The 16833-nt window shown below is 53.3% G+C and overlaps 1 protein-coding gene across 8 annotated transcripts in view; it reads right to left on the reverse strand.

The window, feature by feature from the left end:
• HSPG2 (heparan sulfate proteoglycan 2) overlaps positions 1-16504 on the reverse strand; it is a 97055-nt gene extending 80551 nt beyond the window's left edge. For 7 of the 8 annotated variants that reach the window (XM_036229809.1, XM_036229803.1, XM_036229801.1 and 4 more), the window contains exon 1: positions 9281-9511. In XM_036229809.1, the coding sequence (XP_036085702.1) occupies positions 9281-9496 (216 nt within the window). In that variant the 5' untranslated portion in view covers positions 9497-9511. Of the gene's footprint in view, positions 1-9280; positions 9512-16355 lie in introns of those variants that run through there. The other variant, XM_036229812.1, reaches the window with a different exon arrangement.
• Positions 16505-16833: the final 329 nt, after the last annotated feature.

Genomic DNA, 16833 nt, shown 5'->3' on the forward strand with positions numbered 1-16833 from the left:
AGGAGAAAACATGTAAGGTGTTCAGAGTCAGAGATCTGATTCCTTCAGGCTGGCTGTGTGATCTCAGACGTTATATTCCTTGCTGACCCTTCAAGTCCTCAGAACTCAGACCAGTGATGCCTTTCTGTCCACTTCCCAGTTGATGAGGAAGGAAGCCAAAAGAAGGGGGAGGGGAGAGCGTGATGCTGAGAGATAACCTTGAGTATCTTCTCTGGCATCTCAGACCCAAAGCCCCTCCCTGGCAGAGAAGGCTACATGCAGACCCTACTAACCTGAACCGCTCAGGGCGACCTCCTGCCTGGCCCCCAAGTATTTGAAACATGCCTACACCTGCCTAGGCCTTGTCCCCATTCAGGACCCAGGGCCCGGCCACAGCTGGGAATCTGTCCTGCACTCCAATTCCACATGTCAGACATGCCCTTCACCCCCAGGACCCAGCCCAGGAACAGCTCCTGGTGTCCCAACCAGGCGGAGGCCCATGATGGGCCTTGTAACCCGGGGTGCCAAAGCAGGCCAGCCCTCATGGGCACCAGGCCAGACCCTGAGGCCCAGCCAAGTGCAAACAGCATGCTTGGCGCCCAGATATGACAGCGTTAGAGTGGGCAGGCTGCCCACTGCCCCCGTCACAACAAACCATCATCTCCACCCTGCTGCGAGGGGCCCGGGCAGCCAGGCAGCCGACACCTCTGCTGGGAGCTGGGGATTGCCAGGAAAGGCCTCCTTCCCCGCCCCCGCCCCCTGGAACGGGCAGTGGGAATCTTGGAGGCTGGACGCGGAGATTCCAGATGCCAGCAGCTGAAAGGGGAGATAAGGAGAGACAGGGTGTAGGGAGTAGGTGGGAAATTAAGGGGAGAATGTCGGCTAGCCGGAGCCAAGTCACAGACTTTTTAACATCACAGGTGGAATCAAGCGAGGGGAGAGTGAGACGTGCCCAGGCATTGAGGGGAAATCGGGGTTAGCACAGGACCACAGGACGGGCAGTCCCGTCCACCTCCATCAAGACCTAGGGGTCTCTCAGGGCTCCATGGCCTTGGGGTCCCAAACTGGGACAGGGAACCAGTAATAATGACAACAACGACTCCTAACTGAGTGTGCACATGGTGCTTTATATGCACTAGCACCATCCAGCAGAACTTTTTGTTTGCAGTGATGGAAATGTTCTAAGTCTACATTGTCTAATACAGTAGCTGGCTACTGAGCACTTGAAGTGTGGCTAGTGTAACTGAGAAGCTGAATTTGTATTTTAAGATGCTTTATGTAATTTTATCCCATCAAATCTGAAATTTAAATCATCACACATGGCTCACGGCTACCATATTGGACAGTGCAGATTACACCATCCTCGAAACAAGCCTAGAGGCAGAGCCATCTCTATTCTACAAAGGAGGAAACTGAGGCTTGCCCAAGGCGCACAGCTGGTCAGCTACTGAGGAGAAATCGGAACCCGGGCCTGGCCCCGCCACCGTGCTCCCCACCCAGGTTATTGTCGGCACCGGAAAAGACTAACAGAAATTGTATGTGTGTGGGAGATAAGGCTGTCCACTTAATCAAGACATCAAGTCTCTTGCTTTTGGCCTGAATTCTGTCAGTTACACCCATTATCACACGTTGACCAGAAGCTCAGACAGGCCATTTATAAAAGTCTTTGATTTCTTAACATGAAAAAAGGGCAGAATGATGACTGAATAATCACAGCTGGATGAGGAGCCAAGTCTTTTAGAAAACTAGAGATCTTCAATGACAAGAAAGCTGGGCTTGGCCTTCCCACCTCACGCAGCCTCAGCCCTCGGAAGGCTCCTGAGAACTGAGTGACACTCACTCTCACAGGGCACATTTCCCTGCCTCTAGGCTTTTGTGTATGCTGTTTTCTCCTGGAATACTGGCCCTATTCCTCCCAATCTAATCTACTTATCTGTCCTTCAAGGCCTGGCTCAATTACCACCTCCACTCTAAAGTCTTCCTGGATATCTCACAAAGACATCTTTCTCCCCTAGACATCCATAGGACTTAATTTCGACCTCTTGGAAGGCTGGAGATTTGGCCTTAACTGTAGTCACTTGAGCAAATGTTTCTATTTTCCTGCTGGAACCAAAGCTCCTTGGGGGCAAACACTCTTTTTTTGTTTTGTTTTGTTTTTTAATATCATATATATATATTAATATATATTAAACCTTTAGATACTTCCCAATGCTAAGCAGCAGCTAGTGGATGATAAATAACTATTTACTAAGTTGAACTGAATTATAATAGTGGCCAAGGAGTTTGGGGACTCAATTTCTATGGCTCTGTCCCAATCTCCTATGTCCCCAACTGGTGAGTCCCTTCGCTGCTCTGGATCTCAATTTGTCCATCTGTAAAATAGGGGCGGTGATAGTACCCACCTTGTTGAGAGAGTATTTGTACTTATTATATTTAACAAACATGATGTGCCAAGCATTTGACAAATATATTCATAACAACCCCATAAGACAGGTATTATTATTACTATCCCCATTTTACAGAAGAGGAAACTTGACAGTAAAACTAAAGACATAAAAGAGGTAATGCAAGTCAAGGGCTTAGGACAACACATGGCACAGGGCAATTGCTAAATAAATTATAACTTTTTTTCCCCTATATAATAGTTTATAGAATAGTAGGAAATTTGGGATACTTTCCCAGGGCCGGGTATGTAGTAGGTGTTCTTCAAAATATTTGCTTCTAGATTGACTCAGTCCCAAACATTCCAGTGACAGCCCCTGCTGACTCCCTCTCCCCCCTCTAACCTGCTGGGCAGTGGCCACTGTCTGTACTACAGGCCATAGCAACGGAGAATCCCTTTCCTGCCCTCTTCTTTCTCCAAGGACGGGAAGTATAGAATGACTTTGGGGAGATGACTCCCATCCGGCTGTGCTGATCCCAGGGATGAATGGAGAGAAGAGAGTCTGATAAGTCTCAAAGGCAAGGGGCACTCTTAACTTTTTCTAGTCCTGCCAGGAGCTTTGACACCCCATTTCTCTCCCTAACTTAGCCCAGACCAAAAGAGGGGAAGAAGGGGCAGAATTTAGGAGAAAATGAGCACCTAAGGAGTTTCTATCTTGCCTATCTTTTCTTGTCTCAGCACAACTGTCAAATGATAATTCCTACATCACGGAAGGGGGAGGTTCATGGAGTGGGGTGTGGGGGTCAAGCTTTAATAGGGGTGGGGATTCAGGCTTTAACATGCACAGGAATCTCCTGGGGGTGTGGGGATCTCGTTAGTGTACAGATTCTGATTTTGATTCAGTAGATGTGGGTGGGGCCTGAGACTACATTTCTGACAAGCTCCCAGGTGAGGTCCAAGCTGCATGGAGCACCTTGGAGTTAGAACAGTACTCTGCACGCAGTAGACCTTAGCTATGCTTTTTCTTCTAGAGATTTAATCCTTAAGAAACATCCCTAGGGGATTGGGACCGTTATTTCGCCACTGGTAACGCTGAGGTTGAGTGAGCACAGAAGGCTATGATTTGAGGCCAAGTCTGCAGATCCATCCTCCCCATGCATCACACCACCCCAGGCCCAACCCGCCAGAGGCAGCCAGAGGCCTGGAGCTAAGGACACACCAGCCCTGCCCCTCAGCCTCATCACTGGCCCCTGCTCGGCCAGCCAGGCCTCCTGGCATGGTCATGAGCCCAGGCTCCCCCAAATAGAGGCCTTGAGCCATCACCTCCACTCCCCCAGCGGCAGCTTCCAGTGGCCTCCCCCTCCATTGCCTTATAAAGAGACCTGAACTGCTCTTTTCCAAGTTGCAGTTTAATTTTATATGGAGTGAACCAACCATCCTCTCCCTGCAGCCTGGGCTCGACGGCTTCACACATTCCTTCTGGAGCAACATTACCTAATTTAACCATACCCCTGCTCTCCGGGGATCCCAAAATAGCAGCTGCCAGTGGGGGAAAATGCCCTAATGGTATCAAAATAAACAATTCTCTCTCCACCCCCACTCTTGGCCTGCACCAGCCTCAGGACCCAGCCCAGGGAGGAGCCAGGGTTGGGAGGACTAAGGTGGGCCTAGGGGAGACCGAGGGAGCCTACCAAAGCCCTGTTCTCTCCAGCCTTCAGCCCTCTGCACAGATACACGTCCCTGGGACCTCCCCAGGCCCCCACTCCCCTCAAATCCTCCAACTCATCCCATGGGCCACTGTTGCCTTGGTTACCCAAGACTAGGATTCAACTTTCACTTTCTCCTAATAACAAAAACTATAATAGTAATCATTGCTACCATTCCCCGGGTATTAATTTTGAGCTGAACACTTCCCACACCTTGGCTTGCTGACACCTGCAAAGTAGGGATTAGTATTCTCCTGTTTCGGATGAGGAAATGGGTACCCAGAAAGGTGAAATGACTTGCCCAGGGTCACACAGCCTGGGAGTGGCCGAGTTGGAAGCCAAGCCCAGCTGCTGAAAGCCCGTAACCATCACACCACCTTCTACTTCCAACCTCGCTGCAGGGTCTGAGCCCAGGAGAGGAGGAACGCAGGGGTTTTTATGAGCTAGAAGCGCCTTGCTCGCCTGGTGTATTGCTATAGGCTCTGCTCACCCAGCCGGTCCTAAACCATAGAGGCCTATTATACCCTAGCTCACATTTCACCCACATCCTGTAGGCTCTATGTCTGTCCTCAGGCCCCCAGGGGGAGATGCTGCCTGTCAATCTGTGACTCTAAGCCCTACTCCCTGCTCCCCTACCCCATGTGCCCCAGAGCAGGGCTGTCACATTAAAGCAGGGAACACCCAGGCCGCTGACATACCTCAGGTGCAACCAGTGGTTAAGGAGCTAGGAGGGTGGGTTTTCCCCTCCCCTGTTCTCCTGCAGCCCAGAATAATCATTAACTGGGGCAGAACCAGGACAGAGCTGAGGCAGGAGCCTCGCTGCAGCAGCCCCAGGGCCAGCTCCAGGCCCCTTCTCAGCTGGGGTATTCTGGGGCCACCTTTCCAGTCAAACAGATGGGCTGCTGAGGTCTCTGGGATGGGAGGGGGTGGCTTGGACCACCTGGCAGACTCGGGTTGGCCAGAAAGACCTAACCTGGTATCACCAGAGCAGGTGGCCCAGCAGGTGCCTGGAGGACACTTACGGAGGTCTAGGTCCTCTTCACTCATAGCCCTTCTTTCCCGGCTCCTCCCCGCCCCCACCAATATATAAAGACCCACAAGTGAAGAGTATTAAACAAGAGGATGAACCCAAGGGCTTGGGGTCCTCTCAGACGATGGGTGGGGAGGCAGAACAAAACTAAGTCCCCGAGTTTACCTAGGATCAAGTCCAGGGACAGTCCTGAAGTGGGAAAAAGAAAGTCACAAAATGATAGTTCTTGTTATTTATCAATTGCCTTTTCTAGCTAGATTTACATGATCTCTAATCTTCATCAAACCCTACAAAGAAGATTTTACCATTCCCAGCTGGCAGATGAGGCTCAGAGAGGTTAAGCCACCAGCCCAGAGTCACACAGCAATAAGTGATAGAGCTAGGACAGGACTCAGGGTTGTGCCTCCTGCCAATGACACTATTCCAACCTTCAGAACTGACCACAGCAGGATTAACAGAGGCGAGTCTAACGGGCCACATAAAGGAGTTTCTATGTCAGGGCCAGAAACCTCAAGGGAGAGAAAGCTGATGGGGGTGAGAGTGGTAGGAAGAGTGTCCTCCCACCCCAGTCTGGATGCGCCAAGTAAAGGTGGCCCCTAGGACTTCCAGTACCTGCCAGGGCAAGAGCTGGGCCTTCTGGGAGATTGGGGATAGGTGGGAGCAGGTATCTGAGGTCTGCATGAGGTGGGCCTCTTGGAGTGTTAAAGGGAAGAGGATGCGACCTGCAACTCCCCTTCCCCCCAGCAGGTCACCATTCTCCATCCTCCCCTGGCTAAGAGAATTCCCTTCTATTGCTCAGGTGAAACCAAGGTGAGGCCCAGGCAAGCTGAAAGCTTTGATCTTATCACACATTCCTGCCCCAGCCCCAGCCCGTCATCCCCTTTTCCCCACCTCCTCCCACCCCTGAGGTAAAAAAAACAAGCCATCTTAACCCTTTCCTCTCATTTTCTCAAGGCAAATCCAGGATCCCTGCCTTCCTCCTGAACCCCACCCCACAGAGTGGGAAGAGAGAAAAGAAGAAGGAAATGGAAAGCAGGAGCTTCAGACCTAGTAGGCTCTTTTAACTCTCTCAATGCCACAGAGCCCAAAGCTGAGCTCTACGGGCAGCTTCTATGTTTCCTAAATTAAAATAACCAGACTCAATATAAATAGCCCCCACTACTTTCCACATTCACGAGCTTATCTGAGACTCACAACAGAACCAGCCTGCTCTCTTCTCTACCTCTGTGAGTCTTGTCCCCTGCCCTAGCCCAGGCAAGCTGTCCCGTCACGTCCCCTCTTCCCACAAGCTAATTTTGAGGGAAACAGATTGTACAGTTACTAGAATAACAAACGGGGGCTGAGACAGAGTCACAAAGACCCTGATCTCTCCCAGAGGTCGTGTCGCCCTCAAAACCTAAAGTTCTTCGAAGACTCTCTTTGAATGCAGCCTCCTTGGCCCCCAACCTTTTGTTGACTAGTGCACCACCCAGCTTGTCGACCCTATCAGACTAAAAGCTTCTTCAGCCCATGCTTGGTGTTTATACCTAACACGGAGCCTGGCACAGAGCCGACCCTCCATAAGTGTTTGACAAATGAATGAATGAATGAATGGTCCCATTTGCACATGGAGAAAATTCAGCTCAGAGAAGTTAAATGACTTGCCCTGGATAACACAGGCAGAGCCAGGAAGAGTACAGGGATCTCATGACTCCTAGTCTATGCTCACTCACCTAACTGACATTGACAGGGCCCCTGGATGTTAGCTCAATGGTAGGTGCCCAAAGGCCACAGAGGTGAACCCACATGGCAGACCACCGCAGGGGTCATCTCAGGCACACACAGGAGGACAGGCAAAGCTTTGAGTACATCTAAGGGAGCAGAAAGCCACCCCTTCACGATTCCCTTGTCCAGGCCCTGACACTTGTGGGCTGGTAGTGTCAATGAAGGAAGATGTGGGATTGGTAAGATGGTGGGCTCCACAAGGTGGCTGCCACCCCTGGCCCCAGAGAATGGAATACCACCAACTCTTGAAGGGAAGCTAGCAATTTTCTCTAAGAACTCAAGGTCTCTTTCCTCTGAGTTGGCAGGTGGCCACAGGGCAAGAAAGAAGCCCATTTTGTGAGCAGGAAAAGTGAGGCCCACAGAAGAGGGTTGGTAGTTGGCTTAGAAGGCAAGTGGAGGCCGGGGCCTTGACCTTTTGCCTCCTGGTCTGGCCAGGTACAGGGCAGGGGACTGGGATGGATGTCATCTCAGCATTCTTGGTGACTTCCTCTCATTCTTTCCCCAGTGTTAATGATTCCAGCAGCAGGCCAGGGCTTTCCTGCCCACACACTTTAACAATGCAAATCTAGGGACAATAAGGACCCCTGCTCTGGATGCCTTCCCCCTTCCTTGCTCTTTAAGCCTCACTACCTCCAGAAAGTCTTTCCAGATAGCTCATGACAAATTCGTCTTTTCCTTCTGGGACGATCTGCTATTGTCTGGACTTGGAGTTGTGCTGGGTACTTATGGTTTGTGGGTCCTGACTCTCCAAGAACCAGAGCTTCTGGAAGAGGAGGGACCATGCCTCTAATGTCTTCCAGGAAGACTGATAGAGCTGGATTCAGCTCCCACCTTTCTCTGCACCTGGCTGTGTGATCTTGGGCAAGTCACTATTCTCCTCTAGCTGTTTCTCATCTGGAAAATGGAGATTTAATCCCAACTATATAGGAAAGTTGATAATGCAGGTAAAACATTTAATAGGATGTCTAGCACACAGTAGGTCCTCAGGCAATGAAGTTGCGAATAAAAAGACGGATGAATTCTCGGGGTGTTCGAATGACACAATTTTGGCCTTTTATGTAGATTCGACACCCCAGCTGGGCCATGTGCTTCTGTGCCTTCTGTTTCAGCCAAGCCCCCAGTACAGAAGTGGGTCCCAGGCAGGCCCCGTGCAGCAAAAATTCACTTATTTCCCAACAGAAAAACCTACAGACCCCACAGGGAGCCTGGGACCTGAAAGATACAGGTTCCCAAGGGTCTCGATCCCAGGGAAAGACAAATTCACCTCCCCAGGGAATGCTATCACTAAGTTGAGATGGAGGCCCAGGGGCAAGAGGTGCCCAAGCCTGAGAAGTAGGAGCTGGATAAGCCCACATGGCCCGTATGATGCTTACTGTATGTAGCCTTTGCCAAAGCCAGCCCAGTCCAACTCCTACAGGCAGCAGTCCTGACGATGCCTGTCCTCCCAGATAGACTTCTCTCTGCACCCAAGAGGCTGGACCCACTTGGGAAGGGATGACAACTTTGGAGTCAGACAACCTGAGCTCTACACCCAGCTATGCCACGTACTAGATGGGTGACTTGAGCCAGCCATTCCCCCTCTCTGTACCTCGGTTTCACCCTCTGCAAAATGGAGATTATAATGCCAACCTCAAAAGATTGCGATAATGCCCAGAGAGAGCCCCATGCAAGGCTTGGCTCCAGAGGGTGGCAGTTTTAATCAAGAGATGGCATGGATGTTCACTGAGAACTGGCTGATGATGTGGGTGACAGAGGTGACTGGGGAGGAGACCCTGGAAATCCTAGAGTTCAGAAGGCCCTGGTTTGTCCCTCAGGAAACTCCTAGGTCTCTATTTCTCTGGCCTGAGGGTGACGGGGAAGGCAGAAACCGCAGGAGAGGGAGAGGAGCTAGAGGCCACTGGGGCTAGGATTTGAGGCCAGAATTTCAATCTGTCCAGCCCAGTGAGAGATCCAAGAAGAGGCATGATCCCAGTTCCCAACTATTTGAAAACTGGAAACGCCAAACAAAGAGACGGATGAGTCAGCTGGGGTGAGGAGGAGAGACCAGGACCAGGAGGTGGAGGGGGCGAGCAGAGCTGACTCCTTGGGGGTGAGTATGGAGAAGCGGGAAAGGAAGAAGTGGGGGCAGGGAGCAGGAGGTGGGCTGGGAAGGGGCCAGAAGCAGCTGGGAATTCCCAGCCCCACCCCAGAAGAAGCATCTGTGGGGTCACCCGAGGCCGCCTCTGAAGTCCTTCCTCTGCTCAGCCCCAGGCTGCCTCCCCATCTCCACAACCTGGCACTGGGGAAAAGGTGGGAAAAGATGCCAAATGTTAAAAAATGAAACACCTGGACTTGACCCATCTAGCAACCCAAGCCCAAGGCATAGTATGGGGGAAGAGAGGTCACCACCCACTCGCATGTCTCTTTCTCTTTACTCACGTTGTTTCTCTGAGAGCCCACGGGGGCCAGATTTAGAGCTGTGTGACCTTGCCAACCCTGGCAATGAAGACCTGCTACAGGTTTTCCCAGGGCTCCCTGGGCAATGTCCTGCCTCCTCCAGGGTAGGCCTAATGGAGGATGGGGCTGGGATGAAGTCCCAGGAAGTCTCCCTCTGCCGCTCCCCTTAAGATGCATGAACATCCTTTCTGCACCCATGGGAGCCACTTGGCCACACCTCTTGTTGCTCAGAACCTACCAACTGCACACATCTGGGAAGGGGACTACGGATCCACAGGCCCCAGACTTTCCCAGGCCACACCCTGAGTGTACTCCCTCCCTCTCCCCCTCCAGGAAGGAGCAATCAGGGTGGAAGGGTGGACTCTGTCCTGCAGCTGTGGCCTCAGTGGGGGAAGGAGGCAGTGACAGATCAGATGTAGTCACATCCGGGGCTCTCAGACTGCGGAAGAGAAGCAGAGGGAGCGGGAATGAATTCTTTCCTCCATCATTCATTCAATAAGCCCAGAGCAGGGCCTGGGCAGCAGTTTCGATCAGAAGCTGTGCCATGCTGAGCAATGGAAACCCTGAGTCAAATACCACTCCATCCTTGCCCTGTGAAGGAATAAGACTAATAGAGAAGCTACCAATTGTCAAACACCTATCACATTCCAGACACCAAGAGAGGTGCAGCCACCTGCTCTCATCTCCGCCTGGGAAAGGGGCATCAAGATCCCTATTTCTGACCTGAGTCTCAGACAGAGAAAGCAAATTGCACAAGGTCAGTCACACAGCCAGCTGGGGCTGAGCCAAGACTTCAAGTCAGGGCCCTCTGAGCCCACATCTTTCCCTCAACCACAGTGCCCAGGGAAAGGGGCTCACAGTCCACTGAGGGCACAGACAAGAGGACGGCAGGGTGGGCACGCCAGCTTGTTCCAGGTGTTCCAGGTCTCAGCAGATAGCAGTGGCTTGGAAGGACAGCTCTCCTGGGCTCTCTAGGAGCCAGAAGCAGTCCCTTCCCAATCCTCAGCAAGCAGCCTGGGCCTTTTTGGCCTGCTGGCTTCCTCAAGGTCATTAATTTATTCAGTCAATAAATGTTCATCTACTATCACCTAGCACTGGGAAAACTGCAATGAAAAAAATGGAGTCCCACCCTCATGGAGTTTCCATTCTAGATGGGTGGAAGATAGTAAATTCTAATTAAACACAAAGATCTATATACCATGAGCTGAGGCTGTGGGGTTCTAAGGGATTAGTGTCTGCAGCAACTCAGGTGTACACTCAGCAAGACCCCCTCACTGAAGGTGGGAGGCAGGGAGGAAGCTACCTGCCCTAGCTGTGAGTCCCCTCCATCACCTGTCATTTTCCATCTTTCTCCCAAGCCTGCACCTCCTGAAGTTTCTCCATCTTGGTTAGCGGCAGCTCCATCCTTCTGGACGCTTAAGCCAAAGATTGTGCAGACATCCCTAACTCCTCTCTTTCTGTCCCACCCACACCCAATCTCTCTCTTTCTGGTCCTACCTTCGAAACACATTCAGGATTCAACTCCTTCTTCCCACCTCCATTGCCCTGGTACGAACTCCCATTGTCTCCAGCCTGAGTCACAGCCTGCCTGCTTTTGCCCTTGACCCTCCACATTCTCTCTACACAGCAACTCAAGTGAACTCTCTCACTCAGGAGCAAATATGAAGTTCTTCCCTCAGCCAAGGCTCTGTGGATCTTCCCTTGCCAACCCTCTGACCCCAGTGACTATGCTCCCCCTCACTCATGCTGCTCTGGCCACATGGACCCCCTTGCTTTCGGCAAATATGCCAAGCACACCTCTGGGCCTCAGAGGGCCCTTTCCCTAAATATCTGCAGGGCTCACATCCTCACTTCATTCAGATGCCTTCTATGCAAATGTCATCTTATCAGAGGCTTTTCCTGACCACCCCACCTCTTCCCTCTCTATCCTCTCTTCTGCTTTATTTTTTCTGGCACTTAACACTCACCGACATATTATATTTACTGTCTGTCTTCCTGCACTAGCTCTAATGCAAGTTACACGAAGGGAGGGAATTTGACTTTTTTTGTTCTTTGCCGTAACTTCAGCACTTAGAACAAAGTCAGATAGTTAGAAGGTGCTCAGTAAATATCTAGTAAATTTTAAGTCTAACACACACCTATAGAGGACTTCAGTTTACAGAACATTTAGTCATATACATCATGGGTCCGTTCAGTCATTCAGCAAACTATAAGCCTCTGTGCTCCAGCTGCCCCTCTAAAACCCAGAGCAACAGAGAAACGGGTGCCCTCCTGGTGCCTCGGGGATAGGGCTCTGGTAGGTAGCTGGGGGCTGGTCTTAAGGAAATCTCAGGGATGCCACAAATGCCTCTGGGGATGCTCTGAGGGCCCTGCAACCTTGGCAGGGGTGGGCATCAGGAAAAGGAGGAAGGGTGGGTTCTGGGGGTGGCTGAGACTCGAAGTCCCCACATTCCCTGGCCTCAAAGAGCCTCCTTGTTCCCAGGGCTTTCATGATGGTGCCCCTGGCCCAACCGCCCCCAGCAGCCACGAGCCACTCCCCTCTCAAGGCCGCTATTGACATGGACGACGCCACTAGGCTGGGCAGTGAGGCTGGCGGCTCCCCGCGAAGTGAGTTCCACACATTCTTCTGGGTTTCAGTCAGGCAGCTCTGGGCGCTGGAGCAGCCAGTAGGCCCCAGCAGGAGGGGGCAGCGGGGCCACAGAGGCCAAGGCCTGGGTTGGGGCAATATTCCATCCAGCAGGGCCAGGACCCTTAGCCCAACCTCCCCCGTCCTGGCAGAAGCGAGATGGGGGAAAGGCCAGAGTGGGCCTTGGGAGGAGGGTACGATGGGCTCACCAGGTCTTTGGGAAGCTGCTGGTGGGGGATGGGGTCATGTTTGCTCCCTCCTCTCTCAGCCTGATCCTCGCAGCTGGGATGGGCTGGAGAGTGGGGGCAACTGGCCAGGGCTGAGAGCCTTTCCCGCATGCTCCAAATGGTCTGAGGGTCCAGAACCCACACATCTGGCCTCGGAGTGGCCTCTGAATCATCATTCCAGATCTTTCCACATCTCGGGCAGCTTCTCCCACCCTCCCTTCTGAGACTCTCACCCACGGACAGACCAGGCAGCCCTGAAGCCTCTGCAGATTCACCCTAAACCTTGAGCCCCCGGGGAACAGCCAGGGGAGCCTAGTGAGGGCTCCATGCAGGGCGGCAAGCCGGTCCCCCCCTCACGTCCCGCGAGAGGGGAAGGCCCGGCCTGGCCTACGCGGCCCTTAAGACCCCTCGATTAAGTCAACTGTCTTTGGGGTGTCGGGGAACATTTAATGAGGAGATTCATTAATTAACAAACCTACAAATGGACAGGTAATCCCACAAATGACCCTCCTAGGTTAGTCATTCAAAGCTCCAACCTAGGCGAGTGTCCCTAGGAGGCACCATGCATCCTGAGGCACCCCAACCTCTGTACCTCTTATCCCAAAGACAGCCCCTGCACTACTTAGGGCCTGAGTTCTCCCTTTTATCAATCCGAGTGACAAGTTTTATCAACCCGAGTGACAAGTTTTATCAACATGTACACCTGCTGTTACTAGCAAGTGGGAAAGCAGTAAAGCAGTGAGGAGAGCCTCCAAAGCCTGGCTCGTGGTACCACTGGGTATATGCGTGAGTCCCTGGGCAAGTAAATCTCTCTGTGCCTCAATTTCCTCTGCCTAGAGAAAAGGGACTAACTAGGAGCTATATACATTCAATAGCTATATTAACTGAGCACTTACTACCTGCAGGTGCTAAAGATACAGCAGCCGTGAACAAAAACATGGAAGGCCCTACTCTTGTGGAGCTTAAATCGAGGTAGAAAAGAGAGAAACAAGTATACGAATAGATGTCAGATGGTGACCCCAAAAATAAAGCGGTGTAAGGGGATGGCGAATGTTGGGTAGAATAGTTGGGGACCTGAAGGAAGTGAGGCAGAAGGTCACACGGATATTTGCGGGACAAGCTTTCTAGGCAGAAGGAAGAGCGGATGCAAAGGCCCTAAGGTGCCAGTGTGTTTGGCAAGTCTGAGAAACGAAGACTGGTGTAGCTGGACTGAAGGAGTGAGGGGGAAGAGGGAAGGAGGAGAGATTCGAGGGAGTGGGGGACGCCAGATCTCATAGGGCATTGTGGGCTGTACTGTCAGGGGCTCTGGTCTAACTGGGAACGCGGCGGGTGCAGAGAGGTTCTGAGCAGGGGAACATGCGGTGATCCGTTGATAAACTCGGCAGGCACTTGATAAATGTGAACTATCCGTATTGTTTTGTCATCCTCTGACCTGGCACCCCAAGACCTCCCTCCCCACCACTCCAAGCCCTGAACCCACTCATCTTCTGCCACTTTCCTTCCACTCGTCTCCCAGGCAGGGCCTCAGACTCACAGATCCCGACTTGCCTGTGCTCAGCCTGAGAACAGGCCCAGGCCAAGCCTAGTAGGGGCCATGATTCCCTACACATAGGGAGCTCGCTTAGGGCATGGGGGGAAGGGGTCCATCTCTGCTCCTTCCAGCCTCCACCTCCCTCTATGGACAAATCTGCTGCCTGAAATCCCTAGGGCACACTCATAATCCTCTCCCAGCAGCAGGTCTGGAGCAAGGGAGTCAGTAGGGGGTGGGCAGGGAGGCCAGTTATATCAAGAGGAAGACTGAGGTAATGCTGCCCCTGAGGGAAAGGGAGGCTCCTCCATTTCCTGTCAGCCCACAGCCTCCCTGGTGAGGAAACCCAGCTGAGGCAGGGAACAGGTATCTCAGTGACTTCCCTCCTCAGCTCTGGAAACACTGTAATCACTGTGGCCTCAAGACTCCTATCTCCTGGCACAGCTGGCCCCGAGAAAGGAAGAGCTAAGACCCCAGGAGGAAGAAATGGGGTCAGCAAGCCAAGGCAGGCCCTGAGTCACTCAGGCCTGGCCCCCTCCCCCAACAAGCTTCACCACCCCCTCTAAACTGAAATTACTCCGCCACTTAATCACAGACCACTGTTTCTTCTGTCTCCAGCCCTCAATGAGGTCTTGAGCTCCCTAAAGATCATCTTACCCTCTTCTTGTATCGTACTGGCTTATGGATGTGAACTGAAAGGCAGAAGAAAAAAGGCAGTGGGCAAGGAGTCCAAGGCTTGCTGGAGCACTGGCTAGAAACCTGATGTCATTCAAAACTTATAACTAACTCCTTATCTCCATTTTACAGATTTAAAAACTGAGACTCAGAGAGAGAAAATTGCCCCAGATCATACAGCTGGCAAATGGCAGAGCTGAGGTTCAAACTTGGGTGTGTGAGCTCCAGAAGCCAAGTTCTTTCCAGCCCTCCACTATCAGGCTGGGATGAGACAGTGAAGACCTCAATGTGTTTGCTGAGGAAACTCTATAATCTTATAGGATCAGAGCTGCGTATTTACTGATCTCAGTTCTAGAAAAGCACAGATAGGACCTGATCTTGCTCAGCCATAAACCTCAGCCCTTAGCACCATGTCAGGTGCACAAATACCTGCCCAGTGAGAATGAATGAACCCTGAACTCCGGATGACTGTTGTGGAATGCTGCTCCAAGAGATGTGTTGAATGAACAAGCAAATGAGATGACTGGCTGCAATCTGGGACTTTCTGCAGAAATTCCTCCTGCACAGAGTAAACAGCTTCACCCACTCCCCACTCCTGCCGCAGTGGAACCCAGGCATCCAGGGGCCCCTCATCAGAAAAGGAAGACAGCGCATGTGCTGTTGGTGCCTACTTTTTGGAGAAGTGAAGATCAGTGTTGGGAGCTACAAGTTCAAATCAAGACTGGGGAGCAACTGGGTAGGCCCTGCTGGATGTGTTGGGGTGAGAGGCTGAGACAGAGGATTAAGGAAGCTGCCCATGTGAGGAGGTGGGTAGGAGAGGTGGGTGGGGCAAGAGAGGTGAGGGGTCAGGTCTAGGGTGGGGGTAAATGAGTGACTCAGGAGGGCAGAGGTAAGAGAGGGCCCATAAGGCAAGGACAGGGAGTCGGTCACTGGGTAAATACTGGCCAGCTTAGAAAAGTCCCTCTCTTGGCTCTGAGAACAGGGAGGCAGGGACAGGGACAGCCTCAGACCACCTCAAAGAGGGTGGGGGTGGTTCTGTGGTTCCCCACCCACATCTGCCACCAGCTCCCTGCCCACTGACCCAGCCACCCAGCCCCACCCTCCTGGAGTTCACTCAGGTCCTCGGAGCCTCTCCTGGCCAGCTATTTTCTTTTCCTCTGTGAGGGCCCATCCCAGCTCAGACCAGGGCAGTGGGCTGTAGGTGCCCGCCTCCCCTGCACCTTGAGGATCTGGCAAGAGGAAAGCTGGGGAAACAGATTCACCCCTGTCCACCACATAGCAGGCCCAGCACCAGGCACTAACTTTCCTGTGCATTCCATCCAGTACTACCAACCACCCTTGGGCAATGCATTTTGACTTTTCTTTAGGTATGTAGGCTGGTCTCAGAGAGTTTAACTAGCTTGCCCCAGGTCACACAGCTAGCTACTCAGTGAAGAGCAGGGATTTTAATTCAAGTTCTGGGATGTCGGAACTCCAGGGTCTAGGGGTGTTCCGCGCAAGCCTCAGTTGTGTTATGAACGGCTCTTGTGCCTGCCTGGTTACTAGATCCCCAAGGGGACACATGGCGTGGTGAAGTTCCAGTGAGGACTGATAGGGTCTCCATCACCACTGTGTGTCCCTTTCCCAAGTTGGCACAGAAAGAGGTGCCCTCCCTCGCCCTGCCAAGTCCTCACCCAGCTCGAAGTTTCTCTGCCTGGTCCCCAGGAATGGCAGGCCGAGTCATGCCTAGTGTGACTCCGAGACTCGGCAACGTGGCCGGGAGACCCACGGGCTCCCACGCGGGCCGGCCCCGCCCCCGGCTCCATGCAGGGTTCCCTGGGCACCCCTCCAAACAGCCCTACCCCGGAGGGTGGTGCCGGCCCGTGCAGTCCGGGGGTCCCTGGCGAGAGCCGCGGTTCCAAACCAGAGTCCCAATCGCGCAGCCTCGGCGCCGCAGCCAAGTTGGCGGGCGCGGAGACCGCGGCCCAGGGCGCCTCCCGCCCCTCCACTCCGCACACTCACAGCGAGCAGCCGCCCGTGCAGCAGCAGAGCCAGCAGCAGCGCGCCCGCCGCCAGCCGCTCCATGGCCCGGCCCGCTTCGCTCACTTGCTCGGCGCCCGCCCGCAGCCGCCCGCTCGCCAGCCTGCGGAGTCGGGACAGCGAGGCCAGCTCCCGCTACCCCCACCCCCACCCCTCCCACCGCCCGCCCCGCCCCGCGCCCGCCCCGCCCCTGGTGCCAGGCCCCGCCCCCGGCCCGCCCTGCCCGGGGCTCCAGGCCATGGGCGCCGCTTGCCGGAGCGGACCTCGCAGCCAACTGGGCCTTTGTCTGGGCCCCCAGCCCCCTCCGCCCGGGCAGCGACCCAGCCCGGCTCCCCGCCAAACCTGGCCTGGAGTCTGGGATGGGACGGGGGCCGGGGCTCTGCGTGCTGGGACTCGTCCTCCCTCCACATGCACAGTGCCCCCGCAGGCGACCACTGATTCTCAGACCCCTAAAATCGTT

Source organism: Rousettus aegyptiacus, unplaced genomic scaffold (assembly GCF_014176215.1).
Source record: "Rousettus aegyptiacus isolate mRouAeg1 unplaced genomic scaffold, mRouAeg1.p scaffold_m13_p_1, whole genome shotgun sequence".
In the NCBI taxonomy this organism is placed as follows: domain Eukaryota; kingdom Metazoa; phylum Chordata; class Mammalia; order Chiroptera; family Pteropodidae; genus Rousettus; species Rousettus aegyptiacus.